This window comes from Wallemia ichthyophaga, assembly GCF_000400465.1.
Source record: "Wallemia ichthyophaga EXF-994 unplaced genomic scaffold scaffold14, whole genome shotgun sequence".
Classification (NCBI taxonomy): Eukaryota; Fungi; Basidiomycota; class Wallemiomycetes; order Wallemiales; family Wallemiaceae; genus Wallemia; species Wallemia ichthyophaga.
In genome coordinates, this window is record NW_008806287.1 from 179919 (window position 1) to 194333 (window position 14415).

Genomic DNA, 14415 nt, shown 5'->3' on the forward strand with positions numbered 1-14415 from the left:
TTTCATAGCCATCGTCCTGCCGTTGAGGACTTGTTGGGAGGACTGTGCGGATAGTGGCAGGCGTGTTAGTTAGTTATTACAGTCGCTGCTGTGCGTGGTATAGCCAAGCTATTTGCATCGGCTCACAGCTCAGCGGCCTCTGCCTTTTTATAAAGTCGACAGCCCGGAATACAATATCTGCGTTATCAGTATTGTTTTCGTTGAGGTCATCGTAGAATGGCTTTAATTTGTGGTCTTTGCATCGTATAAGCTCGTTTAAGGCTATAAATGTTGCACTTCTGCCGATCCCTGCTGAGCAATGCACAACACAAGGTGATTGCCTATCGAGTCTACGCAAAAGGGTTTTTAAAGAGGAAAGTGATTTCGGCGCGGAGTGATCTGGCCATATCTTGTAGAGTATATGACGGGTTTCAAGTGATTTAAAGGGCGTTGTTATCTCGATAATCGTTGTCAGACATTCTTCGTCCTCATCTATGGACTTTTTTGTGATAGTAATACCATCCAGCTGAATAAAATCGTTTGGCAGGTAATAATCAACCTTTACTCTCCCGCTCTCGCGATAATTGGACAGCTGTATGATATCACGGGCACCTTCCTCGAGAATCATCGTGTAGAATGATTGCAGCGTGTGCAACGGTGGTGCTTGTGTGGCTATAAACATCTTTGACTGCCCAATATCGCAATTAAAGTCGTTAAACTGCACGACGGATGCGTTGATATACTCCACTGTGCTCGGCAGGCTTTCATCGTAGCAGAGTATATTTGTATACCTATTAAACGCGATAAATCGCGTTGACTTGGACTTTGATAAAGATTTCCTGTCTAATCGGACTTTCTCTCGTCGAGACAGCTCTTGAATGGAATCAGCCATCATTGATTGGGTGAATGAAGCACTCGAGGATCAGCAACCAAACAATCTCATCAATCAGCTCGATGATAAGTTCTACAAGCTCATTTCAAATATAAACGAAAAAATTCAGTCCATCGACTACGATAAATCTCAGTTAGATGACCTCAATCGTTTGGCTGTTGAGTTGCAATCGCAGTTATCTCATTTACGTAAAGATTTGCGCTCTCTACCTACAGACGATGTACACCTATCTAAACTAAACACTCTCTCGCGTCTGCACTCCGAGTTACTGACACAAACTGAAAATCTTCGCAACTCATTCATTTGATCCAACATTCCCCCCATCAATCAGGATATTGAACGTAAAGTCCTTATACTCCTCCTCTGCCTCGTCCATATGCGGCGTCGATGGCGGCGTCATGGTTCGGTACGTATACGTTACTTGTAAGACAACCTAGACCTTTTCATCAGCATATACCTTTTCTTTACCAAAACTCACCTCTAATCTCTTTGCGTCTTGGTATACTCCCAATTCAAACATACTGTTTGTCCAATTACCCTTGCTCTCCACCAGTCCGACAGACTTGGCCTCTGAGATGCGTCTTGCCTGACTCTGCACCCACGCCTCCTCTTCAAACTCCATGACATCGTTGAATGCACCTATCTCATACTCCCCCTCGTCTATACGAGCTTTGCAGCCACTCTGGTGCACAACTTTCATCCTGATCTTCATAGCGTCGTACAGTGGATTGACTGTATGCATCTCAAACACATACACCCTCCCTCCTCTCAACTCTCCATTGCTTGTGAGTCTCGATCCTGTAGGTTGCAGCGCCATCCGCGCTATCCTCGCGTTAATCGCAGGCAGGTAGTTATTAGCTGTCATCTTTATCTTGTGTTTAGTGTGTGATTTGGTATCTGGTTTGATGAGGATATGCCTACACGTAGCGCAACGTTTGCTGTATTTTGTAACTAGTTTGATTCTTTGAGGTGTCTGCAGGTGTTTGTATATGCTAGATGGATATGAATTGCTCGAGTTGTGAATGTCGTGGAGATCTGTGGCATTCCTAAGAATGTTGAGTTTATCAAACTCAGTCTCTGCCAAAGACTCCAGCTGCCTATCGCTCGTGTCTGGCGTTGCGTGTGCCGGGTAGAGAGGATGGAAAGCAACGTCATCTACGAAACCGTCAACGCTAAGGAGAGACTCGAATTTACTTCTGACATGCTCAAACTCCTCATTAGCTCTGCCTTCCTTCTCGTCTCCGCGCGCAATAAGCGCTCCGATACCCGTAGGTTTATCAAATACACCCCTCTCACCGAAACACCTGCTGTTCCAGCCACAGCATCCACAGCTAAGCAAGAAGGGCGGGTCGGCACGAGAAGACTCCGCCTCAGTGAGCTTATCGAGACTGATATTAGGATCGTCGATGCTAGTGCCTGTGCCAACGGTAGACAGCGAACTCTGACATAGCGGGCAACTCGAGCAATTCCTCATACACCTATTCCTCTGCGATTTCACAGACGCCGTTGGTACTTCAAATAAACAATTGGGGCAGTAATGCATCACTGCGTCGAGTATGATAGTTCGCGGGCAGCGTATAGCGTCGCATTCTTCGCAGAAATACAAATGCGAGAGCGGATAGAACTCGCCCTTATCCAGCGCCGATCGCAGCTTGGACTGATAGAGTACGCTGACTGACGCCATAATTTGGAGAAGATGGTGGTTAGGGCGTAAGAGAAGGCAGGATTCGATTAATTGCACTAATCCAGTTAGCTACAATGCACGCAACACTCGCCACACGCACTACACTCCTCTACACCGAACGACCATCAATGAGCACACGGATATGAGATCCATCCGGCACTTCTGTTCGACACACACAACACCGCGATCTGGCAGGAGCCTCAACTCGCTGTGGTCGAAACTGCAGCGGGAAAATTACGAATCGATATCGACGGAGCCGGCAACAACATCGATACAAACTCCAACGCCGAATCCAGGTGATTTGGGGCATGACAAGAAGGAAAAGAGCGTCGAAAGTAGCAAAACCCACGCGCACACCATTCAAGGCGTTGAAATACCCACAAAACCAAACCAACCTGCACCAGACGAATGTTGTATGTCAGGCTGCCCAAACTGCACATACGACATATACGCAGATGACTTGGCAAACTACCTCGCTGTTGCCCCGAAAGCAGCATCTCAACTAGAAAGCAAGGGTGTGGCTCTCGATAGGTGGCCCATGGATCTCAGAGGCTTTGCAGGCTCAGACTCCTCCAAGTCTCCTCTAGAGGCTGAGGCTGAGGCTGAGAAGACTGCGGATAAGCTCGTCAGCGACTTAGATCCAACTATGAGGGCTTTCTTGGAGGTATGTCCGCTATTTCTACGCTTCGTCACTCACACAGCCGCAGATGGAACGCAATCTGAAGAAGGTGGGCTGTTTTTAGCTGAAATATCCACATCATACTAATTACGTTACAGAAAAAGAAGCAGATCGACCGTGAGCGACAGTCATAACGAACTTTATATAAGTAGGACAGATTTGTACCGCGATATAGAATACGATCAGATCAAATATCACTTGACTGACGCTCTAGAGCTAAGGTATTATGCTGCATTTCTCCACAAGCCGTAACAAGCGTGGTCAAACTTCAACCTACTAAACCTAACCATCACAGTATCAATACTGGAGCTATTTTGACGTGCCAAAAAAACTTACAGTAAAAGCATTCAATACACCTTAATATTCTTAGTTTTTGTAGCTGGTAATATCAATTGTTTGTTACAAAACGTCGATCGTCGATATGACGCACTTTCTGGTGCTAAAGTGTCTTCTAATAATTGTTCAATGGGGGTACTTGTAACAAATCTCATCATTTTAATTGAAATCGTGTAGAAGACAACGCGTTTGAGGTGATGCTCAGTGGCGACTCTCCTTTAGCACCACAACGACTGCAAGCTGGGGCGATGGTGGTATATTTTTGTAGCAACCGACCGTGTAAGTGGGTTGCAGGTGTGATACTATCACCAGCGCGGCGTATCGCTGCTTGACTGCCCAGCTAGATGTGGCATGCTTCCTGTATAGTATTTTAGAGTTTAAGAATTACTTGCCTTTTACGATTCCAACGCGGCTTTCATCGCCTTCTCACCATCATTTTTTGAAATCTCCAAGTCCACCTGTGAAGCCAAACCCCCCGGATTTAAGATATGGGCTGAACCACCTTTTCTTTATTTGATATGCGTTTTATAGACGTGCAATGCTCCAGAATGACATGGCTTTTTCTCTAGAGCAAGCAATAAGTCCTGTGAACGCTAATCAGCGTAAAACGTAAATCGCGTTTATAGAGCCAAATTCCTGTGATTTCTGGGTGCTTGCGGTCTCTATGAGCTAAGAATTCTCTTTTACCCGATAAAACGCGTCAAAGCCTCCACATCTGTCTTATAGCGTGCTCCAAAGCTATGTCGGGTTGTAACTTCCGAGCAGCCTACGAGACGCAATTGGAGGCTTAGGGATATAATTCTGGCGTAATAATGTATAATTCATCCAGGGCTATTTATGAAGCCCTTTTATTTGGAGATCATCAAATTCGTAAATCCGCCATCTGATATGAGATAGGTGGTAGTGAGGAAAACAACTCAGTGGATATTGAGCGAAGACTTTTGATGGGATGAATTGAAGATACTGAAAGTGGTTCGATAATGATGGTAGCGTGAAGTTGCTTAAACTGACAGTATACATTCATCATCATATGTACTGGCCCATTTGCTAGGCGAGCTGAGCAGAGTCAATGAGATACAGTGACTTCGTAGAAGTGGAACCCTACGAAGCGAATAGTAACTCAAGAAAGTAATGTAGTTAAACTAGGGTTATGAGGTATAAAACCTCAAAAAGATGTCCTCCCACCCAGAATCGAACTAGGAACCTCAAGATATGCCAACGATAGGTTTCAATTACAGTCTTGCGCTCTGCCAATTGAGCTATAGGAGGATATAAAGAAGTTACCCTGCCTTTGTATTAAATACAGTGGGCAAGATGCAGGTAACATGACATCATGGTCGCTATGAGAACAATGAGAATAAAGAACAATGAAGATTATGCATGATTATGCACGATGACAATGAAGATAACGAAACAATGGGAATAACCCCAAAATTCCAAACTATTCAAACGACTACTTTTCTTTTGATACATCTCAGACTTAATTCTTTTATTAATCTCAACGTCTCTCACTCTTTGTGCAAGTTTTCACATCACAAAGAGTAAGACGTTTACAGAGGATGTGATAAGTTTCTGGTATTACAAGTTATATTTATTGAACCAACGCAGCCGAAAAAATATTCAAATTCGATTGCTGCTCCACTAATTGAGATTTCTCTTTCCCTGGTGTGTTTTTGATCTGTTCAAGCCCACTAAAAACTCGCTTTTGCATCAGTAGGCGCTTTTGTAACCGGTGTTTCGTGTTTGGTGCACCTGAAATGTTTCACATTATCGCTTGAGAGATGGTGAGGCTGATGAAAGACTGCCCACTCACAGCACTCACAAAATTCATTCTACACACGCCACCACGTCATAAAACAAAACATGCATAAGTTAACAGCTTAATCGCTTTTTAGTAGTGTAGAGACTCTATCAAGTTTGCAACGCAAGTCTTCGATGGCAGTAGTTCTAGAGAGAGAAAAAAAAAAAAAGAGAAGAGAGTTAGCAAGAAGGGTGTTACACAACATTCCACTCACTCTTCATGAAGCACTCCCTCCACCTTAGCGATTTGCGAAGCGCCAATAGCGGATGAGGGGGTGAGTTTTGCCGCCTGGCCCAACTGATACGCCTCCACCTGCGGCCTAAGGATATTGAGTTGATGGTTGAGCTAGCGGGGATATCAGCAGGAGTTAAAAGCGCGATGCTCAATGCACTCACCCTACTCATACGTGCCTGTAGAGCTCTACCTTTAGCATCACCATTCTTACCACCCCCACTCCCGCCAACTTCATCGCGAATGCGCGCGAGTTCCTCAAACCACTTAGTTTCATGAACTGAAAGAGTAGGTTGGTGTCTGTCCATAAGGCGCTGAAGCAGCCGATCCATCCTAGCAAGCAGGGCGAGCTGGTCGAGAGAGACAGCGTGCACGCGACCACCCTTGCCACTACCCACGCCTGCCTGGTTAGAAGGGTTAGTAGCGACTTGGGCGACGTGAGCGAGGCGGTCAATTTGACGTGCACTCTCGCGTATTTGCAGACTCAGTCGGTCTTGTACGCTGTTGGCACTCGCTGTGAGTGCATGAGTGTGGCGACGCACATTCGATACTACCCCACCCAGATAGCGCAGTGTCTGGGGCGTTATTGCGATCTCATCCCGCGTATGTCCCCCATCTAGTCCACGTGTTAAGTCGATAGGGTGGGCGGCATCGAGGTCGATGGGGTGGGCGGCGTCGAGCAGACTACTGTAGTGCTTCAAGTGCTCTGAGGTATGATCCGCACCCTCAGCACCCTTCTTGTGCTCCTTCTCCTCCACCCCTTCCCCGCTAGTCTCCTCCACACGCAGCGACAAGGCCAGCGGGAGGAGCTGCAAGTTGGCAGTGAGAGCAAGGAGAAAATAACCTAAGAAAGCGTCGTTGACTATATCGAGCGCGACAACAGGGTTGCTTTGAGCGTTATCCCTCTCACCCGTCTGGACTACCTGGATGAGTTTCGAGTCGCGCGTTATACACTCAGTCTGGGCCAGCTCGTCGAGCCACGGCTTTAGCACGAGGGCATGCACGCCGCTGGCATGGCTGATGTAAACCGTGTCTTCGTACACTGGGTCGTGCTCGAGAGACGGGTATCCCACATCAGCACCGTTAACCAACTGGATGGTTTCGTAGGTGGACATAACAGGTGGTTGTGCCGCTAGTTCCTGCCGCGGGTTAGCTGTTAGGACCGAAAATTAAAAAAATTAACCACTTACTGCTCGACTCGACCATCGCCCCTCGACGTTGTCGGTGGCTAGACAGACATCTACGCGGCCATTGGTGTAGACCACCACAAAGACGTCCATCGGGAGCTGACTGGGACGAATGGCGATGATATCGGACGCGTCAGCTTCCTCATCGTCGTCGCTGGGCGGGGGCTGAACGAGATAAGGGCCCTGGCGAAGAATAGATCCAGTAGCTCTAGGAGAGGAGCATTTGAAAGACGTAGCACTACCATCGAGGCTATGCATTTGCTTGGCCATGGCATTCAGCCAGCGCATCTGCTGGTTGAGACGGGCTTCAACGATGCCGTTGTCTTCGTGTGCAGGGTCGAGGAGCTTGGCCTCAGTGACGCCGCGGAGATTCTGTATGTAATTGATAGGGACGAGAGCGTGGGTGGGGAGGAAGGGACACAGAGCGTACACGTCGCCGTTGCGCATGAGGGCGTACAGAGTCAGCGCGCCCCAGTCGGAGGAAGAGCAGCCGAGGTGGAAAGACACGCACTCGTCGTCGCGGTCGTCGTCGGCGGAGAAGCCTCGGGATCTGTGATTGGAGAGCGGGGTGGACAAAGAGCCGGGCATGGCGGAGTGCTGGGTGAAGGAGAGGGATTGCTGGGGCTCGTCCGAGTCGAGGGAGACGTCGTATTCGCGTAGGAGGGAATCGCGGGTGAGGACGAGGAGGGAGGCGGCGGAACAAGACCACGGGTGCCAATCGACGTTGGCAAGTTGGGAAGAGCCGGGGAGAGCGTGGTAGTACTGGCCAATGAGGATGGAGCGGGAATCTAAAGTGGGGGTGACGAGATTGGCGTATCCAGGGCGGGGGAGAACGATGACGAGGACTTGGTGGGTGCCTGAGACGGCGAGGAGCTTCTTGGTGTGGTTGAGGGCGAGCGAGTGGATATCGAAGTTGAGATTGGGGATTTGGAGTGTTTTGATGGGATTACTGGAATTACTACAGCCACCCTTCAGCTGGGCCATACTCACCATCCTAATCACATTCTTCTCCGCCCAGATCAAATCGCTGTTCCGAACGACGAGTTTCTTGGTTTTGATTGAAGGTAAACCAGGCACACCATTGCTCCCGAGATCTGCAACGGCTTCTGTGAGATTGCCCAGCCACGCTTCTGCCATTTGATTTGTTGGTGTTGGACGTTGAAGAGAGAGATGAGTGATGACGAGATATTCCACAACGCGGGCATGGCGGTGTTACACTGCAGTGCCATTGAAGACACGGAAAGCCTCAAGCTACTCATCGATAAAGGCGCTCCCATCTTCTACCAGGACCCTTCTTCCGGCTACACCTCGTTGCACTTGGCAGCGGACAAACAATCACTGCGTTTGGTGCGCTATCTCCTAAGCCAGGGTGCCACTTGGAACGCCATCGACCACGCTGGGTTTACCCCCGCAGATATCGCCCTCTCGTACGGCAACACCCCCATATACGAGGAGATAGTCGCTGAGGGCGTTAGAGCGGAGTTTATTCTCAATCTCCTCGGCGAGAAGGCGGAGAATGGCGACAGCGGCGACGACGACGACGACAGCGGCGACAATGACGACTCCAACGACCCCGCCTCCAACCTCAACGCATTCCTCTCCTCACAGCTCACCTACGAATACGACAGCGACGGCAACGAGCGCGTGGTTGACTCCGCCGGCGATCCCGTCATGATGGCCTGGGAGACGCCAATCAGTGGGCACCTCTACCTACTCTGTGAGGAATGAATCTAACCTCAACGCCCAGTGAAGGCATCCGTGAGGGCGCTCTGTGATAACCACCCAGACACCCAAGACAGTCTGTCGATCCTCAATGTCGGTTTTGGTTTGGGTATTGTGAGTACGCAACTAGCGTAAACACCGCCCTGAGACATCACAGATCGACACAGAATTCCAGAAATACAGCCCAACTAACCACACCATCATCGAAGCTCATCCGCATGTTCTTCAGCATATGCGCGAGACTGGCTGGTATGACAAGCCCGGTGTCACCGTGTGTGAAGGGACATGGCAGGATCATGTGGATAGTATTGGCCAGTTTGATGTCATTTACGTGAGTTGACTGATTTACCTGCTAAAACTAGCACACTGACACAAGACCCAGTTCGATACATTCTCAGAACACTGTGAGGATAACCACCGTTCTTTATCGTGTCTTCTCCCCCACTAACGCCGCTCACTCCCCGCCAGACCGTGACTTGAAGGCCTTCTTCGAACATATCCCTGATCTCGTCGAGTCGCCCAACTCGCGCTTCTCCTTCTTCCACGGACTGGGTGCGACGAATGGTGTTTTCTGTGGGTGGTTATAAATAATAGATAAAGTGGCACAAGTACTCACTTTTAAACTTAACTCCCCCTCCAGACGACGTTTACACGCGTATAGCTGACATGCACCTCGAACAAATAGGCTTGTCTGCGCAGTGGGAGGATGTACCTGTACCTGAGCTCTCCGCTGTGTGGAAGGGCGTTAGACGGTCGTATTGGAATCTGTGAGTGTTGTGTGTGTATGTTTGCTGTTCTCACAAAACAACACACAGCCCGGTATATAAACTACCTATAGCGAGAATGAACATATTTTAAAACATAGAGATACAACGAGCGAGACGGGAGGAAGAGGGAGAGAAGGAAAAAAGAAAACGTCAACCGTAATACGTTAGTTATTTGTCTTTGCTACTTTGCTACTTTGCTACTGTGCTAATTTCTACTACTTTATACTTTATATTGATACGCGTGAGGGCTGTAGAAATACATAATCCATTGTAGCAGCGTACACTCTAGAGTACAGCTGTACAGCTACAGGTGAATCCATACATGCGATGGCACCATCATAGCATCATCACGTCGATCTGTAGATCCCTTGCAACAGAGCGCCAGTCGTCGTTGGGGAGGTGAGCATCCTGGCGTTTCCAGCACTCGCTAACGATAGTTTCCGCGCATTCGAGGTCGGAGCAGTACCATTCGCGACACGAGCGGAATAGTTGGCGAACCCATTCTCGGTCGTGGCTGGTGAACATTTGTACACCGCTAATGATGATTGCCCAAATAAGCATAACTGCCATACCCATATCACGCGTCGCTTCGCTGCACAGTCCCAGTACAGCCCGCGCCGCGGCTTGTATATTAGCATCATGAATAGGTATGTCGAAGATTTCGCGCGAGAGGAAAATCATCAGTGTATGTCTGTAGATGAGGTCTCCGCACTGTTTGTGGGTGGAGTGTGTTAGCGTGTGTGCACACACTCAAACTCAAACTCAAACTCACCTCTACTCGTTGATGCCGCAGTACGAGAGACTGCTGGGCCATATTCTCGAGCTCACTGTACAGAGTGAAAGTCTTACTGCGTATGGTTTGCATCGTGGAGAGCATATCCGCTGGTAACACTTCCTGCAGTGTCGCCGCATCTTTATCGTCTATCGGTATGGGCATGTTCAGCTTGCGTCTTTGACTATGAAGGCGACATGACCGCGCTATTATATCCAGCATCTGCCTACTCATTCCGTAACTGCGCTCGAAGCTGTTATGCGCATCGTCGCCGAAGTTTTCACTGTTTTGCATCTCAAACCACCACGCCGAGTGGGTCGTATCGCCTATAAGTTGGGGTGAGTCACCTGTAGTGAGACACGCAAACACTTCATGAGCGGTGAGTTCCTCGAGGAAAGTACGTCTAATAAGCAAAGATTTTTTGCTAAGGTCGTCAACGACATGGCGACGTTTGTGCAGACCAAGCATGACAGATGGACCACCAAGCTTATTAACTAACGCTAAAGCGACATTCATCGACTGCCGCCAATCCTGACTTGCACTGAGAACGTCATACTTTAACACAGCTATGAATGCTAGTAAGGACATGTCTATGTCTTGACTACTCGAGTCACTCATTAATGGCATCATCACCTGCTTTAATGCCATGTTCTTTAGTTGATGCGATAGCTGAAGCTCTTGATATGCATCTAAGCCCTGTTTCTGACGTATGAAATGCATATGGGTCGCTGAGATTGCTAGTATCCCATACGTGATTGCGGATTGATTCGTATTCAGTACGAGCGGTATGGAAAGCGCTAGGAATGGATTCTTTGGCTCGTTTATCGCGCAAAGCAGCTTCTTCGACTGGCTGAGGAAATTATGTAGCAGTTGCTTTGATTGTGGGTTCGCGTTGATAATGTTGTTCGCGTAGACACCCTCACTCATGATTGGAGGTAGAGCAGTAGGTGAGGATGCTGTTGGTGGGGATGGTCTGCTATATATATACTCATTGTCTGGACTGGTGTCTTGATTGAGTATAGGGGAAGGTGGGGTGAAAAATGGCGTTGAAGAAAGGAATGATGCATATTCGTTGGTAAGTGGAGACGTAGGCGCCATCAAACCGTTGTTAAGCGAGTTGAAAGGGACAGATACAGTAGCCATCGAGTTCCCCAGTGGTGGATCCATATTGGGGGGAAGAATTCTTGACGACGAAGGGTCAAAGTATGAGGGTTGTGGGAGTGGGGGAGCGTCTGACGGCATCAAAGACATAGCAGGACCGTTTGGAGGGACAGGAGGAACAGGTAAAGGATTTGAATTCGAATTTGGATGTGGATTATGATTGTGATTATGATTGGGTAGATTCATGTCACTTTCCAATTGAACATCGGGGGAAGAATCGATGAGCTGCGATAGGAGTTTTGGACCAAGCAGAGACTGTAGACGCTTGAGAGAGTGTATAGGGTTATTAAAAGGGTCATTGTAACTGTCGTCGTCATATGCACTAGGTTCAGGAAGAGTGGAAGAATCATGTGCGTCAGAATCGTATGAAGTTCTTTTACGTTTTCCAGAGGGAGCGTTAGGGTTTGGGTAAGTGCATTCTCTCCCAAGGCTTGTACATTTCAAGCAAACGGGAGCAGTCATGTCGCACTTAACCTTACGCTTACGGCAAGTGAGGCAACCAGCCCTTGAACGCTTAAACTTAGGACGTTGATTACCATTCGGATTCCTATCAGATTGAGTGATGATATCTAAGCGAAAGATTAGAATCTGGGCATAGTGGGACTAAGCGAGGCGACGTACCGCTTAGACGAGGAAGAGAGTCTTGGATGGCAGGGTGGCCGGAGCCGATGACGTTAATTAAATTCTGGACAGAATGTGCAGTGGCTTGACCATTTGAAGAAGCCATTGGAGCCATGAGGAATGGAGGCAAAGAGTAGCGTCGGGGATCTGAGGAGTGAAAATGTGGGTGAAAAAGGGATCAAATGGGCGAGGTACATGTAAATACACCCGAAAACTCTAAACTCCGGTGTAAAATATAGAAAATAGGGGAAAAGGGCAAGTCCGAGGTGAAGAGATTGAACAGATACGCTCATGTCCTCGGATAAATCGGAGTACTGGATAGATAAGGTAGAAACGTGTGGACTTGAAGGGGTTGAGCTGTTTGAGTACAGGAGAAAGCTGTGGACACAGCCAACAAAAACAACTCAAGGACATTTGATCGAGAGGGAGAAAACGCCATCGATTGTAAAGTTAATACAGTTGATCGATAACGCAAAGGATAAGGAGAATTATACAGATATTTGGGATAAAGGTATTTCCAGGATTTATGAGAATTTGGTACAAGGAAACAGGTTACTTCAGCCGCTGCCACTGGAGATAATAGTGAGTGAGATAAGCAATAGAAATATAAATATTAAATGTAAACAAGGTTCAAGTGATTTGTAGAGCAGCCTGGGTTGAGTTGGGAATTTGGCCTGTTGAGTATGTTAAAACGCCAGATCCAGCACCAATTGTACCAAGAGCATTCATGTAGTTTTAGATTGGCGATATCTGTAGTATTGTTAGAATATTCAAATATCCCAAGTATCCCAAGTATCCCCAAATATCCCAACAAACTCACCAAAATAACACCATCACCTCTAACATACAAGATATCCATATTTCTACTAACTACTCTAGCTGATGGCTGTAAAGAGCTGCTATCGACATCCACAACGGTTATAAATTCTTCAACTTTGCCTAGAATCAGATTCATATGTGAATCGTATGCCTGGGTTTGTTACTACGAATATATCCAACGCTAAGCACCAAACACACGTGTAGAATACCCAATAACTCCCTATCACCTCTAAGCTTTACCTTTATTTGTTCATTCAAACTCAATCGAACTAAATCCAATGGTTCTTTGATTGCTTCTGTCATCGGCGTTGATTTTATACAAGTGTTAAAGTGTACACAGTGAAGATGACCAAACAGAAATTTTACTGCGATTACTGCGATGTGTTCTTAACACACAATTCAGCAGCAGGTTGTTATTCCATTTCTTCAAATCGCCGCTAACATCTCTGTAAAGTAAGGAAAGCCCACAATTCAGGTAGAAATCATTTGATAAACGTAAAGGATTATTATGCGTGTGGGTTTTTATTGGCTTATTGTTCTATCACTCAAACTCCACATCTTCCAGCCCTAGGTCATGATAAAGCTCAATTCATTATAGACGAAATCTGTAGAATACACGAATCTGGTCTTGCTAGACCTCCTCCTGCTCTAAACAAGTTCCACGGTCCAGCTGGTTTATCGGCTCCACCAATGATGCGTCCACCAATGCCAGGTTTGTTGAGTTTATCGAGTAGTTGCTTTGCTTATTCATTCGTAGGCCCACCACCACCACCAGGCGTGAGACCAGCCTTCCCAATGCGTCCTCCATTCAGGCCACCACCACCACCTTCATTTCGTCCACCACCACCACCAAGGCCCATGTAGATCAGTTATTCATGTATTTATTCTTCTTCTTGTTATCAACGTTCATCATAGACTCATGAACACTGATCAAATCGATAACATTCTTCGGTGGCTGGGAAGTGACGATAAGCAAACACTCAAACTAAATCCACTTTTATTCCTCCATAAAAACATCTTCTTCCTTCCTCCTAACCTCCTCAATTACTTCCACAGTGTAACAACTCCCAAGCAACGCACTAACATCCCAATCATAAAGAAGCGTCGCTTAAATTGGGCAAAATCACAGCAGCAGCAATCCAAAGATACTTTCACTACTCAAGCAGGGCGTTTCAGAGATCCTTCCAATTTCGAAGAAACTGTTCAACGCGATAGTCTGGGCAACCATCCCAGCTTCAAATATGCACACGACGCTGGTCTCAATGAATCGCAGTGGCTGTCAAACAATTCTATGATGTCAAAACACGCTAAACTCGGCAAACTTGCTGGTCTACTATCCGAGTATGAATCAGAGAGAGATAGCAGATCGTACACGCAGTCTAAAATTGCTGCTTTACGTAAAAATAATTCTGGATCACTCGGTAGATCTGTCTTTGATGGTGATGATGGTCATGTCGATCATCTCGGTGAGCTCACTGGGAAGGAGTCCTTCGAGAGACTCCTCCTCGAGAATTGGATTGATGGCGTAGATGATTTACTCGATTATAGCGTCGATTTCGACGATTCTTACGACTCTCTCTCTCTAAATAACCCCACTGAGCTCGATGAGGATTTACAGCAGTCAAAATACTTTGACGATAGCGATAGCGATTGCAATTGATGCTGTGCCACGCGTCGTATAAGTCATCACGCGTTTGTAACGCCAAATTAAAAATTAAATCTCTACAAACATACTCACGCTTTCTTTGTATTAAATCACTCAAG

The 14415-nt window shown here is 47.2% G+C and overlaps 9 protein-coding genes across 9 annotated transcripts; 5 read left to right on the forward strand and 4 right to left on the reverse strand.

Moving 5' to 3' along the window:
- Positions 1-76: 76 nt before the first annotated feature.
- On the reverse strand, positions 77-874 carry J056_005001 (tyrosine-protein phosphatase; the record flags this gene model as incomplete). The annotated part of the gene is made up of 1 exon (XM_059571735.1): positions 77-874. The coding sequence occupies one exon, from the start codon at positions 872-874 to the stop codon at positions 77-79; it is 798 nt and encodes a 265-aa protein (XP_059427720.1).
- On the forward strand, positions 858-1178 carry J056_001245 (uncharacterized protein; the record flags this gene model as incomplete). Its single annotated transcript, XM_009270805.1, has 1 exon — positions 858-1178. The coding sequence occupies one exon, from the start codon at positions 858-860 to the stop codon at positions 1176-1178; it is 321 nt and encodes a 106-aa protein (XP_009269080.1).
- Positions 1179-1304: 126 nt separating this feature from the next.
- On the reverse strand, positions 1305-2555 carry J056_001246 (Dynactin subunit 4; the record flags this gene model as incomplete). Its single annotated transcript, XM_009270806.1, has 1 exon — positions 1305-2555. One exon carries the CDS (start codon positions 2553-2555, stop codon positions 1305-1307), a length of 1251 nt encoding a protein of 416 aa, XP_009269081.1.
- A 142-nt stretch (positions 2556-2697) lies between these two features.
- J056_001247 (uncharacterized protein) lies at positions 2698-3368 on the forward strand (the record flags this gene model as incomplete). The annotated part of the gene is made up of 3 exons (XM_009270807.1): positions 2698-3219; positions 3263-3283; positions 3333-3368. The coding sequence occupies 3 exons, from the start codon at positions 2698-2700 to the stop codon at positions 3366-3368; spliced, it is 579 nt and encodes a 192-aa protein (XP_009269082.1).
- A 403-nt stretch (positions 3369-3771) lies between these two features.
- On the reverse strand, positions 3772-7926 carry J056_001248 (Nucleoporin nup82; the record flags this gene model as incomplete). The annotated part of the gene is made up of 5 exons (XM_009270808.1): positions 3772-3928; positions 5586-5716; positions 5767-6116; positions 6162-6741; positions 6793-7926. The coding sequence occupies 5 exons, from the start codon at positions 7924-7926 to the stop codon at positions 3772-3774; spliced, it is 2352 nt and encodes a 783-aa protein (XP_009269083.1).
- A 33-nt stretch (positions 7927-7959) lies between these two features.
- J056_001249 (Arginine N-methyltransferase 2) lies at positions 7960-9369 on the forward strand (the record flags this gene model as incomplete). Its single annotated transcript, XM_009270809.1, has 7 exons — positions 7960-8485; positions 8537-8625; positions 8669-8842; positions 8894-8915; positions 8980-9084; positions 9152-9278; positions 9327-9369. The coding sequence occupies 7 exons, from the start codon at positions 7960-7962 to the stop codon at positions 9367-9369; spliced, it is 1086 nt and encodes a 361-aa protein (XP_009269084.1).
- Positions 9370-9614: 245 nt separating this feature from the next.
- J056_001250 (Transcriptional regulatory protein moc3) lies at positions 9615-11947 on the reverse strand (the record flags this gene model as incomplete). Its single annotated transcript, XM_009270810.1, has 3 exons — positions 9615-9989; positions 10051-11780; positions 11833-11947. 3 exons carry the CDS (start codon positions 11945-11947, stop codon positions 9615-9617), a joined length of 2220 nt encoding a protein of 739 aa, XP_009269085.1.
- A 176-nt stretch (positions 11948-12123) lies between these two features.
- On the forward strand, positions 12124-13515 carry J056_001251 (U1 small nuclear ribonucleoprotein C-2; the record flags this gene model as incomplete). The annotated part of the gene is made up of 4 exons (XM_009270811.1): positions 12124-12418; positions 13106-13165; positions 13217-13363; positions 13409-13515. 4 exons carry the CDS (start codon positions 12124-12126, stop codon positions 13513-13515), a joined length of 609 nt encoding a protein of 202 aa, XP_009269086.1.
- Positions 13516-13570: 55 nt separating this feature from the next.
- Positions 13571-14311, forward strand: J056_001252 (uncharacterized protein; the record flags this gene model as incomplete). The annotated part of the gene is made up of 1 exon (XM_009270812.1): positions 13571-14311. One exon carries the CDS (start codon positions 13571-13573, stop codon positions 14309-14311), a length of 741 nt encoding a protein of 246 aa, XP_009269087.1.
- Between the last annotated feature and the right edge of the window lie 104 nt (positions 14312-14415).